General features: G+C 36.9%; 2 protein-coding genes across 2 annotated transcripts; one reads left to right on the top strand and one right to left on the bottom strand.

Annotated features, from left to right (window-relative positions):
- Window positions 1-8,186: 8,186 nt before the first annotated feature.
- On the bottom strand, window positions 8,187-10,359 carry LOC118644584. The gene is made up of 3 exons (XM_036283411.1): window positions 9,139-10,359; window positions 8,948-8,998; window positions 8,187-8,612 (listed from the first exon to the last, which is right to left on the bottom strand). Exons 2-3 carry the CDS (start codon window positions 8,966-8,968, stop codon window positions 8,247-8,249), a joined length of 387 nt encoding a protein of 128 aa, XP_036139304.1. The 5' UTR covers window positions 8,969-8,998; window positions 9,139-10,359; the 3' UTR covers window positions 8,187-8,246.
- Window positions 10,360-10,484: 125 nt separating this feature from the next.
- On the top strand, window positions 10,485-14,317 carry LOC105829134 (thioredoxin-related transmembrane protein 1). Its single transcript, XM_036283410.1, has 5 exons — window positions 10,485-10,787; window positions 11,146-11,307; window positions 11,453-11,627; window positions 11,719-11,820; window positions 11,927-14,317. Exons 1-5 carry the CDS (start codon window positions 10,627-10,629, stop codon window positions 12,239-12,241), a joined length of 915 nt encoding a protein of 304 aa, XP_036139303.1. The 5' UTR covers window positions 10,485-10,626; the 3' UTR covers window positions 12,242-14,317.
- Window positions 14,318-14,910: the final 593 nt, after the last annotated feature.

Below are 14,910 nucleotides of genomic sequence, written 5' to 3'. Positions count from 1 at the left end.
ATATATATATATATAATGGTTGATTACATATGTAAGCTATACGCAATACTTAATTATGTGTATCTAAATGTTTGATAATAATGGTCAAAGTAATAATTTCGTTGTTCAAAGATAGGATCCTTCGGGATCATTTCCGCTAATCTGTGAGCGCATTTGTCGAAGCATTTTTTACAATCTTCAATTTGTTTGTTAACGGTTAGGTTTTTGTTACAGAGGGAACAACGAAAATCGTACGGCCCTTTGACCAAGTAATGTCGATGAGTCATGGCGTGATCATCAAGTCCGTTTGTGAGGAGCGTGAAGCATTTTAAACAATGCCTTTCCAAAGTTTCTCGATGGATCATTGCGCCTACCCTGACGCATCTTGCCTTTGAGAGGTTTGTTAATATCTTATCTTTTGACATTTTATAATTTAATTTTTATTTTTTCGAACTTGTCCGAGAAAATATCGAAAAGGAAAATCACGTTTCCCCATCTAACGTTTGCGTTTATCTTTAGGAGGTCTGTGTATTTTTGGGTGCATCGCGAACACTCCTCACAAGGGCGTGATTTCACGACATCCTCGTTACAGAACATGCAAAGATGTTTCTTGAAAGGACCGTTCGTTAAGTGGTGAGTAATAATTATTTTATATTCGTTAGTACTTATAACAATCTGGCTAAAACACTTTAGGCATATAGGTCGATGATTAGCCTTGTTGACGATCCTGGTGGACGTTAGGCACATTCCACCAAGAAGGTCGGAAGTCTGCACTTTGTTCGTGCATTCGGCCATTACGAAGCAGCGCGTGCGAATATACGCTCCGTTACGTGTGGAAAGAATACACGCCTGACGACTAAAATTGTGGAGAAGGACTGAGGATGGCAATTTGAATTTAGCAGACACGATCTTCCGAGATGGCTACTATGGTAGCTTCTTCAAGGTTGGATGGAATGTCGTCGTTTTGTTCGATGTAGCGTAAGTATCCTTCGAACACACGGATGCAGACGGAACACTCGTATAGAGCGCTGCAAGTGGCTAACAATACGTTGCAAAGAGTACAATGTTCGCGACAATCTCCATATCCAATGTGGATATAGTGTCGTAGTTTTAATTCATAGAACGCGCGCGTTTCCGGGGCAGCTCGCAAGTAACAGTTATCGCAGAGAAAATGTTCCTTTTCGATGCGATGCTTATAAAATAGGGACGCGGTACATTGCGCGCTGCTGATCCATTCAAAATATTCATGCAGACTTGGTTCGACTGGACCGGAAAAAGAGCGCAGAATCGGATTAGCAGGGCACATTCCCATGAATCGTTATTTGAGCTGAGTAGACTTGTTAACAATTCTAGTTGTCGTTAAGCATATTAGACCGAGATTATCGTTTGTGTTACATTTGCGGTCCCGGCTATTTCAGGACTATATATATAAGTATACAAATTTGTCAGAGTGTACGTTGTACATAAATCGTGTGCTTCCGGTCTGAGCTCCTTCGGCGTCGAGTTTTGTGATCAATTTAATGTGCTTAGCATAACAAACTGAGCATTCCTCGATTGGTTTTTCTTTAGTGATAACCTTTAAGCATTCCTCGCAACGGTAACGTACGCGTAATCCTCGCGCAAGATAATGTTTTATTGAAAGGTCGGTTGGTTCTCGCTGATTTATGGGATTTCGTAAGCGGGCGTTAACGTCACAGGAGACGCACAGATATTTATGAACGTCTTCTCTAAAGACTCGGGCAGTCAACAAACATTTATCTGCAATAGGATTAGTTTCGGACATTTCACTCTTCCTTGTTATGAGTGAGGAGAAATGGGGCGGTGTGTAAGAGCTCTTCCTCAACGTTATCAAATAGATAATATGTACTATTAATGTCGAGTCCTTTCTTTTCTAATCGTTCTTCTACCTTAGAGTAATTATTCAAGCAACAAGAGCATTCACTGGCCCGTCTTACTTTAATCGTAAAATTTTTGCAGAAGACGCAGCACCACGGATTATATGGACCGTTCGTAAGAAGATGGGTGTTCAGGACCCGGAAAACGGAGGTCTTACCAATCAAATCGGAGTTATAAAAACAAGGTAGACAGCAAGCGACTGGCTGAGACGAGTGAAGAATCGTGACAGAAGAAAGGCACTTTTCAGTACCTAGTGTTAAAAGGTTGGGGACGCTCTGATTTGTCGGTGTGATTCTATTATTCATGCTCTAATAGAACTTAACGCCCGAGAATATGAGTTGATTATAACTAAGTATGACTATTATATAGTTAGTCAAGATATATTTAAAAGTATTTAAAGAGTCCGAATTATCGATGTCGAAAACTTGGAGTAATAGCTACTGTAAGTGTTGACATAAGACCACGTGTAATCCCACGCCGTTGATTTAGCGAGATCGTGGTTTGGTGAGTTGTGGTAAATGAGCTCGGCTCAAGGAACAAGAATACCTGTAAAACAAAATCATATTAGTTTATCCGGGATCGATATGTGCTAGCTTAAGTTTATCTAAGTGTACCACGCGGGGCTTGTTACGAACAAGAAGTTTAGCATTATTATGGGGAAGGATTTCCAGAATTTTATACGGCCCTGTATACTGGTCGTCGAATTTTCCTCTTCGTGGTTCCTTTAGTAAAAAGACTTGGTCGCCGGTATTGAATTTATACGGGTGTACCCGTTTATCATAATATTGTTTGCTACGCTGTTTAGATTTTACAAGGTGGTTTCTTGCTTCTTCTTGTGTATCTTGTAATCTATTAAACAGGTCTGTTAAATATCGCTCATATGTCTCATTTGTCTCTTCTTCCAGGGGAGGATGGGAACTTGGAGTGCGAGGAATACGGCCGAATATTAGCTGGAAGGGAGAGTATTGGATACTTTCATGGACACTCGTGTTGTAAGAGAACATGGCTAATGCTACGTGCTCGTCCCATTCGTTGTTCCGTGTGATGAAGCTTTTTAAATATTCTGTGAGGACGTGGTGGGATCTTTCCAGAGAACCGTTAGATTGTGGATGGTAAGCTGTAGTTTTAAAATGCGTTATATTGAATTTTTTAGTGAGTTTTTTAATTAATGAGGAGAGAAAGTTTGTTCCTTGGTCGGTTAAAATTGCTTTTGGTGCTCCGTACACACATATGAAATTTTTTACAAAAGCATCTGCTATGGACGACGAGGTGGCTTCCCTTAATGGGACAGCGACAGAGTATTTAGTTAATAAGTCCTGCATTGTTAAGATATACACGTTGCCATTATTTGTTATAGGCAGGGGTCCCATGATGTCCAAGGAAACCTTATCAAAGGCTGAGCCAGGAGTGTCGGTAATAATCATAGGTGATTTTGTTTTGACGCGAGTTAATTTTCTTAATTGACATTGCCGACATTTTCGTATAAAATCTTGAATGTCTTTTTTCATTGTGTTCCAGTAATAATGAGGGCGGAGACGATTATATGTTTTGGTGACGCCTTTATGTCCACCTACAGCCGAAGAATGACTCTCAGTAATTAAAGGTATACGTTGAGAAATTTCCGGAGTACGAATTAAATCTCTACAAATAGTTATGTTAATAGGTATCTCACTAAAATACCGCGTTAATTGTTTTTGTATGTATGACCAGGGAATTTCATCAAGGTTTCCTGTTCTCCGAATACTAAAAGATCCAAGTTGCAATTCAGTTATAACATCCAACAATGTTCGCATACAATTTTTTACATTGTCGACTGTTATTAGTGTTTTATTGTCTAATTTTATGGGTAAAGCAATTAGTGTTCTATTTTTAAATGACGTGACTTTAGCTCTTTCATACATTATGTCACAGTATTCTGGTAGTAACTCGGCTTGAATTAATTCTTTCGCGCCGTTGTCGAAAGGAGTACCGTCTACGTAAATAAAAATCACGATATTATCTTGTTGCTTCAATAAATTTTCGCGACTGTTAACGATGTTCAATCGTATATTAGTTTCGTTTTCATTCTGAGTTCCGATAGGGACAGAATCCGCGAGTGATAGAATATCTAATTCATCGTCGTCTTCATTTTCTGTTTCAGATTCGGGGCTAAAATATTCAATAGAGTTATCGTCGACTTCTTCAATGGTCAGTGCTTGATTTTCGGGGAGTGTTAAACGTTCGCCAGGGAAATAGAGGTGAGATGGATTTTTGGTTGAGAGAGGTAACATTGTGGCAGGAGGAGGGTTTCGAGATAGAGCATCTGCGTTGTTATTTAAACTACCCTTTTTATATTGTATATTATAGTCGTACTCTGCTAATTTAGTCCGCCACTTCCATAATCTGGAAGAGGGATCTTTAATAGAATGTAACCATACTAGTGGTTTATGATCTGTTATAATTGTGAATTTTCTACCATACAGGTACGGCCGGAAATGATTGGTGCAGTAAACTATGGATAAACATTCTTTCTCAATGGTCGAGTAGTTTTGTTCTGCCTTATTTAAGATTCTCGATACATATGCGATGGGTAAGTCTTTTCCAATTTTACCTTGGCTGAGTACGCCACCAATGGCGTAACCAGATGCGTCGGTAGTTAAAATGAAAGATTGAGTAAAGTCAGGATATTGCAAAATAGGTTTTGTACAAAGAGATTTTCGAAGAGCGTTAAAAGCTTCTATCTGACCGTCTAGCCATACAAATTGTTTATCTTTCTTTAATAGATCTGTTAATGGTTTTGCTATTTTAGAGAACTGTGGAATGAATCGACGATAGTAGCCGACCAGCCCCAGGAATTGTTTGATGTTTTTTGCGGTTCGTGGACGTGGAAAGTTTGTTATGGCCTTGATCTTGTTTGGATCTGGTTTGACTCCGTCGGATCCTATAATATGTCCTAGGTAAGCTACTTCCTTTCGCAAAAATTCGCACTTGTCGGGCTGTAGTTTAAGATTAGCCTCCTTTAAACGTGTCATTAGGCGCTCGAATTTTATCTCGTGTTCTTGGAGAGAGCGTGCGTAGATGACTATATCATCCATGTAAACGAATAATTCATTACCTTGCAGGCCGGAAAGGACGTTGTCCATTAGTCTTTGGAATGTGGCGGGGGCATTTTTAAGACCAAAAGGCATGCGTTTAAACTGATAATGACCATAAGGTGTTGAGAAAGCGGTCTTAGGGGCGTCTTTCGGTTCCATGGGGATTTGGTGAAAGCCGGAGGCTAAGTCTAGCACGGAGAAATATTTTGCATTTCCTAATTGGTCAAGAATATCGGTAATATTCGGAAGGGGGTATGCATCCCCGATGGTTTTTTCGTTTAAAGCTCGATAATCGATTACCATGCGCCATCTTTTATTACCCATTGAATCGGGTTTCTTAGGGACGATCCACAAAGGAGAATTATAAGGGGAAGTAGAGAATTCGATCAAGTCGTCTTTGAGTAAAGAATCGACTTGTTTATTAATTTCTTCTTTATGAACAGGGGGAAAACGATATTGTTTTGTGTGAATTGGTACTTCATTTATAGTGGGGATTGAATGAGTTGCAGCGTTCGTGTATCCCAGATGATCAGTGGGAAGGTGAAATCTCTCAGGATATTTAGAAATTAACGTGACCAAATTATCTTTCTCCTCGGAGTTAAGATGATCGGTTCGTAATAATTGTAGAATAGAATCGACGCGATTACCGGGCAATTCGGTAGCAGAGATATTAAAGTTATTATATAGAACGTTAATTAACGCTTGTTCTCGAGGGGCGATAGGATTACAAGAAGAATTTGTTTTACAGTGACCTTCTTGAGTATCAGAGGGGACTTCTTCAACATCGTAGAAGTTTGCGGAGGGAGAGGAATCGACACGAAGACCTGTGGTCGCCTCAGCAACACCCGGGGAGGAATCCAGGGTATCAAATGTGTCATATTCCTGTAGGACTACGGCAGGGATTTCCACTTGAAGAGATTGCTCCGTAGTATTAAAAATTGGAAGGTAGGCTTTACCTTTTGAATTAGTAACGATCGCGTCACCTAAATAGATCCCGTTCTCAATTTCTTGAGGAGGAATATAACCTGTTTTTGTTTCAGGATTTGCAATATAGCAGTAGAAGGGGTTTACTGAACGAGGCTGCAAAAGCATAGAAGTTGATTCAGCGAAAGGTATATGTGAGTCGTTATAGACAAGACATTTGTTTTTAAAATTGAGTATCGCGTTGTGATCTTGTAAGAATGCGCTTCCTAAGACACCATGTTGCGGGAGAGGGTTGTCATCAGTGACTACCTGAAATTCGGTCTCTCTTCCGAGTATCTGAATGTAACAGGATCCTAGAGTGGTCACTGAATTAGAAGAGATTCCTTGTAGGCTTGTATTATTGCATCTATCGATAGTTACCAAAGGATTGATACATCCTATCTTAATTAAATTCACGTCAGCACCGGAATCGATCATGAAAGTGCAATTGAAACTTAGGCTCGGAGAAGACAAAATTATTACTGGAGCTTTACTGTAATTGAATTCTTTGTTTAGCTCGATGGAGTGGGGATGGACGTAGGGGTTTGCTGAAAACGCACGGTTTTGGTGTCTGTTTGGCGCCCTGTCTGGCTCGCATCCCGGCGGACGCCCTGATTTTCCGGAACGCTCATCGCGTTTCCCGGCCGATACGTTGAAGTGCCAGATGCATTTTCGAGAGAACGACGGTATGCTAATTTCCGACATTCATTTATAAGATGTCCAGCATGCTTACAATATTTGCACACTTTTTCAATAGGAGCATTAGGTCCTGGTTGACCGGGAATAAGTGGTTTAATAAACGGCGCTATCGAAGAATTTAAAGGCCTTGGCTGCGGGGGCGGATCATTTCTACGTTCAAAAGAATGGAGGTTTTGCGCCGGGCGATTTGCAAAGTCCACGCGAGGGGCAGAATTTGATTTGATTGGACAAGAGTGTCTTTTCCTTCGAGCTTCTGCTTCTAAAGTTTTGGATAATTGAATGGTACAAGCTATGGCTCCGTCTAAATTTCCGTAATGGCCTTCGAGTCTAACGCGAACTAATAAATCTGTTGGTAATCCGTTAATAAAACTTTCTAGTATATCTTGATCGATTCGGTCTTCATCTTGCGAAAGAAGTGTGCCGTATAAATTCATTTCACCATCTATAATAGCGGATCTTAATTCTTTTGTTCTTTCTATGTAGCTGAAAATATCTTCGTTAGGTAACATGTATAGATTTCCGAGTTCTCCTCTGTATTGATTTAAAGATTTATTTGGGCCAAATATTTTCTTTAAGTGTTGTGTCAGAGAAATTATGGTTGAAAAATTCATGCCTTCAACGGCTGTGTATGCATGTCCATGAAGTTTGTTAATAATTAATTGAACTAAATATTGTTCTTGTTGGGAAGGAATAAGTTTAAGAGCACGCTCACAAATTTTACAGAATTGGAATACAGGAGGCTTATGTCCATCATAGCGCGGAATGGAGTCTACCACATCTTTAAATCGAATGGGCGGTGTAAAATCGGAGGAGGAATGTGTAGAGCGGACGGGACTACCAGGATTTACGTCGGGATTACGAGGCGATGTACCCCGTTGAGGAGATTCCAGAGAAACTTCAGGATTTGGCAACGCTGATAAATCATTGACTCTTTGAGAAAGCTGTTCGACTTGTTGAGGTAAAATTTTTAGAGAAGCTATTTCTTGTCTTAATGTATTTAATACAGCACTTAGTCCGTCAATGCCAACGGCGGCATTCTTTTCTTTATTCAAATTGGCCTCTCTTTTATCCAATTCATTTTGTCTGATTTTTAAAGCCTGAGCTTGTTCCAGAATTAATTTTTCTTTATCTGCTATTTTTCTACTTATGTGTTCTAGTTCGACTTGGGAGAGTTCTCCGGATTCAGAGGAAGCACGGGAGCTTTGTGATCGTGTGTTATGAGCCATTTTTAAAAGGTGTAAAGAAAAATGAATTTATTAAAGGGATTTGTGTGAAAGATATTCAATAAAACTGTCTTTACTCGGTTTTCACAGGCAACTTCCAAATTTCATATCCCACCGCTGCCACCAAAATTAAGACCACTACTGTAACGTCCGGGTCTAGGGATATTTCTTCTCAATGTGTGCGTCGCGACGCCTCGGTCGCCTGACCGACGCTGGAGCTCTCCTTTCAAATTTCGGGCAGCCCGCTTACACGAACTCTACCCGGGTATGGCGAGAGCTTGTTGCCGATGGAAAACCTTGTAGGATTTGGTTAGTATGACCTTGATGTAGTTAAGATTAATGAATCTGGATATATATATATATATGTATATATTTATTAATAAACAACGTATAGGATTATTACATGTATTATTTAATTCTCTGGCGGAAATATAATAATCTGCGCTACTGCATCGCTATGGTATTCCGCAGTTGGATCTAAAGGTTCCAACTCCGGAGAATCGTGATCGGAATCGCTAAGCGTGATTATTTCGGGCGCGTTAGACGTTAACTGGTTATAGTTTTCCAAAGGGACGGTGTCTTCTTGGAATAGATCAAAGGAAGAGATCGCTCTTCCTGGCGGAGCGTCTGTGACTGGAGGAGGAAGGGGGGTGTGCTCCAGCGGGTAGCCCACGAAATTTTCAATCTCCTCGAAAGCCCGCTCTAGGGCTTTTTGTTGAGCCTTGAGGATTTTTGCTCTTTTCCTTTTCCCAGCGCGGTGGCGATTTTTCTTGATGGTCTACAAATAAACGCTTGGTTAAGCGAGTGAACGCTTAGTTAAGCATCTTTCTGCGTCAAGGGAAATTAGGGCCGTCGAGTATATTCGTGCTTGTGAATGATTAACTTACTTATATCGCTGGCAAGCGATAGAACGCTCGCTAGCGGAATCTACGGTTTTTGTTCTTATATCGCTGGCAAGCGATAGAACGCTCGCTAGCGGAATCTACGGTTTTGTTCTTATATCACTGGCAAGCGATGGAACGCTCGCTAGCGGAATCTATAGTTTCGTTGAGCACGAATATACCGGCTTTTCTAATTTCACCGACGATTGTTTTAATCACTGAGTCTACTCACTTTAGGTGTTGTGGAATTCATCGCGGCACAAGGGAGGGGAGAGGGTTGTACCTAGAGGAGTTGTTTATAATTATTTGGAAAATGAAGTCGACAATTAATCCTTATCGAAAGGATTCTTTATAATATGGCACAGTTCAATTTCAGAAAATATTCTAGGGAGCGATAGTAAACAATAATTAATTAGTACTCACGAGTTATAATATGGTTTGAAGCAATAGTTTGGTCCACTAATAATTAAATGGTTGATGTGGTTTGACAGTTGAAGATGGTCCCAGAGATATGTTGGTGGTAGCAGTCTGTCGGAGCACGCACTGGTTAACTTAATTAACAATGAGTTGATCGCGAAGTACGAGAGAGGTTGCAGATAACTTGAAGATTGAAGAGTGACGCGTGACCGAGAACTAATGACTGACTTAATCGCTGAATTGGTACTGAACGAGTGTCGAAAAATAATGAGAGAATGCATGAATTAATCAATGATCCGGCGTCTGTGCGCGGGTTTAAATAGGGCGCGGACAAAGGGATCGAGCAAAATCGGCGCTGCGCTCAGCGGCCGCTAGCGCTCCGGAGTAGGGAACACGCGCGAAGCGCAAGAGTCGGTAAGAGTGGGAGTGATTCGGCGGCTTGGCGGGAACCGAGTTTCGGGGGTCGCTGATAAGGCGCGTGAGACCGTTTGCACGTGTGCGGATGTTTATCGGAGATATCTCGTCTAGGATTTCGTCGATCATTTGATCCGGGATATTTTTCGGCTAGGATCGCTTTCACTACCAAATATCTCGCCGGTTTATCAATCTTAATTATTTCTTGGGCGCGACATCTCGTCGCCAACGTGAAATGGATATATCTTACGAACTGTTTATGTTAAATGCCTAGCTATGGTTCACCTGATCTTCCGACACGCAGTCCGGATATTACGCGGATTAATTTCGTATTGTATTTCTTTAGGCGCGACATCCTGTCGCCGTCGTGTTGATAATAGCAGATTTTGTTTTAGAACCGTTCCGTTTGAATCTTTGAGGATTCAGTTGACGAGATATCATTTCTTTAATCATCCGACAGTGCACGTGCAAGGGCCTTTACAAATATCCGGTTCTTATTTATCTTACAGTTAATTAATCCTCGACGAACCCATAAGCAATACGAGAGTAAGAATTTAGAAGTTTAAACGATCCGGTTGCCTATGCGTTCGTATCGATAAGAGAGTTAAAATAATGCCAGATAACTTAAAGTATACATATATGTAATATATGATTTTGATATATATATGTACGTAATTTTAAAGTACGATTAAGTGCTTAATATTTGAATTATTATTATTATATAATGACGACTTAAACGAAAGTAAGAATGAGCCATAGAAACGTATTACTGAGTAAGGTAACTCAGCGCGCATGCATCTGGACAAGTTTCGCGAGAAAACGTTTGGACAAAATTTTCCGGACGTTGGGACGTTACACTCGACAGCGCAGACCATTGAAAACGTGGTACTTTGTCTTGGTAGAGACAGTAATCCATTGGGTAAGAGAAGAAGAACGAAGACAGCGTGGATAGTGCTCGGCAGTTGTGAACTCTAAGTGGTTGGTGGTGGTTGGGTTGGTTGGTTGGCGTTGTGTGCGCGGTGCCGGTGGATGAGTGTTGGTTAAAGTCGTCGACGGTCAAGACGTCGCACGCCGCTCAGAATGGGTCCGGTGTTTTGTGTTGCCTACATCGTGCTGTTGTTCGCGTATGCGGGCGCGAACGTGGATGCGGACTTGCGGCGAACGAAGGACGGCAGCCTGGTCGAGCAGCTGAACGAAGATAACTGGGATCTCATGCTCATGGGAGAATGGATGGTTGAATTGTAAGCATACCTAGGTCAACGTAGTCGCGGTTGATGGCGCGTGCGAATTTGATTGTCGTTGACAACACGTCGAGCTTCCGTGAGAAATACGCGAAATACGGTGTCGCGCAGTTAGCTTTGCTTAATGAAATACATATGTATGTGTATATATATATATATATATATATATATATATATATATATATATATATATGCATGCTTTGTAATAATATTGTGAGAGATTGTTTATATATTTAAAACATCAAATCTTTACAATTATTGTAATGTACATATGTATTAAAATCTGTGAGAAATAATTTGTATAATTATAATATATAATGTATAATTTATTAAAATCTAAGTTGGGTTTTTTTATTAGCTATGCACCATGGTGTCCTGCTTGTAAAGCACTCGAACCAATCTGGGAGGATCTTGCAGTAGCAAAGAAGGATCTAAATATCAATGTTGGAAAGATAGATGTGACAGACTCACCAGGTCTTAGTGGTAGATTTTTAGTCACAGCTTTGCCTACAATATATCAGTAAGTTTGTTATATCAATAATTTTGTTATACATATTAATATAATTATTTTTATAAATATGATTATTTTTGAATTTTTTTGCAAATTAAGAATTAAATTAAGGAATACTTAATTAAATATTTAAAAATTTATTTTTGTTTTCTAGTGTAAAAGATGGAATATTTAGGCAATATAAAAGCCCAAGAGATAGAACCTCATTGATTGAATTTATATCTAAAAAGACATGGACGAAAGTAGATCCAATATCTAATTGGAAGAGTCCAACCTCATTCTACATGGCATGTTTAAGTCATTTTTTTAAACTATCTCAAGTACTACGTGTAAGTATATACATATATATATATTTTTTATACATTATAAAATTACATTTGTTACAATAATTTCAATTAAACATTATTTGTTTCCACTCAGAACATCCACAATCAACTTTTGGAAGATGTTGGAGTACCTGTTTGGGGTAGTTACTTAATTTTTGCTGTTGCAACAGTGGTTCTGGGTACAATATTAGGATTGGTAAGTGATACAGTGGTGATAAACATTTTGTTAAAAGTGAAATATTTCATATTAAATTTTAAATGGCTAATAAACAAATTATGTCTTATTGTATTTGTAATTGTAGTTTATTGTGTGCTTCATTGACTTCCTGTTTCCACACAAACCGGCAAGAACACAGCAACAAGGCAAGAAGAAACAGGCTGGTGCAACGGATGGTACTCCTCAGGAAAAAAATTCAGATGATGAAATTGCAGAAAACATTGGGGACGATTTAATTGATGAGGAGGAGTCTGAAGGAGAAGAACCTGAAGCAAAGGAATCTGAAGGAAAGGAATCTGAAGCAAAAGAAGTTGAAGCGAGTGAGAAAGATAAAGATACTAAAGCTGACACCAGTAGTCCTAATGTTCGTAATAAGCGTAAGCCACGCAAAGCTGACTAGAAATATTAATTCATTTAATGTAAATATTCAGCAAATCTGAATTGTGGCTAACCCTTGGTTGTATATTTCCGAAGTCATTCCTGTGCGTCAGTACGATATGATACTGTTGTATGTCAAAATATGGATAAGTAATATGAATTCGCCAAGGAAATGATTCGAAGAAACGGTTGTGTCTGCCGTCTCTTGTATGTTTAAAAATTTCAGTGAAAGAACATTTTAGAAGATCATTGTAAACATTTTCTTATCCATAAATACATTTTGAAAATTTGAAAATGGATACCTCAGGTATTATTCAGTAAAACTTTAGGATCTTGCAGGCGTTCTTGCTGTCGAATGTTCTCAGGGCTTAATTCTCTCGTTGAAGCAATGAGAAAATATAAACATATGTTGGAAAGACCTTTTCAAGATCAGTAACAGATATTTAATAGAATATATAGCAAGTCGTTTATTAGATGATAGAAATCTGAGAGATCTTTGAAATGGTTAATAAATGTTTTGATTTTTTATGAAGCAATTACTTTTCTTTATATTTATTTTCTATAAAATGTTTGAGACTGCAAATAAGGCTTATAAATTGAAATATTTCTAACAACTTTTTTTAGAGAGAAATAAGTCTAAAAAAATACTTGATATTATTTTTCAAATAACTTGCATTACATAAAATAAAGAGATAATGTTGAAGTGATGTTTATATGATAATATCACATTTAAATATCTAATATTTAGCAATCGGGAAAAGAATTATAATAGCGTTTATTAATTTCTTTAACATAACATGTTATGAGAGCATTTATAAAGCTATTGATTAATTCTAGTTGATATATAAACATAAAAGTATTACTGTATTAAATTCTGAATTTGTATTAAATTTTTTTTTGACCATATTTTTGAATGAAATGTTTTAAAATAGTAAGGAATTAATTGAGAACTACTTAAGAATAATCATTACTTTTATAGAGCTTATATATGCACACATATTTTTCAAGTTTAAATATATACAGTTATATATAATATTTCGCAAGTATAGTCATTTATCACATAATTACGCATTTATTTATATAAAAAGAAAAAATCATAAGTCTTCATAAAAACTGACACTCTAACTAATATTAATATAATATATTAATAGTTGATGTTTATTGTTATCAGTAATTAGGAACTACTGGTGATTGCATGTATGATTTTTTAGCAGTTTTTGTGTGATTACACAATTAGTGTTTGTATTTCGTGTGTATGTGTGTGTGTATGTATATATATATATATATATATATATATATATATATATGTATATATAATATAAAATACATTACATATTGATTTTTCTATGAATCTAATTTTTTCTTGTTTTTAAAACACTAACAATTTCTCAATGATCTATACAATTTAATTAGCATAGAAAGTGCTATGGCGAACAGTACTATGTTTTACAATGATACTTAAATTGCATTTTTTAGAGGCCTATTTGAGCTTGCTACATTCAAATTTATTTTTGCTGACATTTATATAATATAAAAAAAGGATTATAGCCTTTAATTAGGAAGAATGTGATTACACTCAAGAAGCTTTTCCACTTTATTGCAAGTATCTATATACGAGTATGTTATTATACTTGAAATATTTAATAAGTGAAACCTTTAATCTTAAAAGAGTATGATCATCAAATATTGTTTACATTTTAATTTTTCGCGTGCGCGCGCGTGTGTGTGGGTATGATACAATTTACTACAATTTAAAATACAACAATAATTTTTGTTTTTACCATACTGCGTCTTCCGTATATTATTTTCAAAAAGTAAAATTAATATTTCCATAACAATGATTATAATTACACACACAATATAAGTTCCATTATTCTGTATTAATATATAGAACTTTTACTATTTTGCTGTTTTATATTAAAGTCAACTTTTCTGCTTTATTAATACACAGTTTATATATTAGACTTTGAATTCTTTTGTGAATAAAAATAGGGGTGTTTTCAATTATGCTAATATCAACAAAGAAGTAGTATGAAGCTAATAAAATCTGTAATATTTACTGCCTGATCAAATTTTAATAAACATTTTAAATCAATGATACAATTTTTATAAATCTAAAATATTTCCATTGTTCCTACTTATACTAAATGATTAATAAATATAAGTGAGATAATAAAATATAAGTGAAATAGTTTGTATATTTGTTTGTGCATGAGTTAATTTAACAGTTACATATTATAATACACTAAATTTAAAAGTTTTTAAATAAAATGGATATGTTTCGTAAATTTATAAATATTAGTAGATATAAGTTATTACAAATCAATATTTTTTTGAAAGTTTGTAGTTTGGTTTAAAAAATAATACAAAATACTTTAAATATGATATAAATAAATATTTACTTATTAATACATGTATATATCGCATTAAAATGTTTATATGAATAAATATGTACATAGTTATTTATCTGTATATATATATTTATCAATATTATGTTGTTTAATAATTGTATGTGTAGTATTGTTCTTAAAAAGGAAAAGAATCACTTTTTTGTATAAAAAAATAACAAAATATTTTTATAGCAAAACGATAGGGCCGCCACACACCGACTTTTGCATAGCGCATAGTGCATGACGCATAAGAGAATTAATCAATCGGAGTCTTTCTCCCCAAGATAAAAATAAAGACTTT

Source organism: Monomorium pharaonis, chromosome 2 (genome assembly GCF_013373865.1).
Source record: "Monomorium pharaonis isolate MP-MQ-018 chromosome 2, ASM1337386v2, whole genome shotgun sequence".
Classification (NCBI taxonomy): Eukaryota; Metazoa; Arthropoda; class Insecta; order Hymenoptera; family Formicidae; genus Monomorium; species Monomorium pharaonis.
The sequence above is the reverse complement of the archived record's forward strand: the minus strand, read 5'-3'. Positions and strand labels throughout refer to the sequence as shown.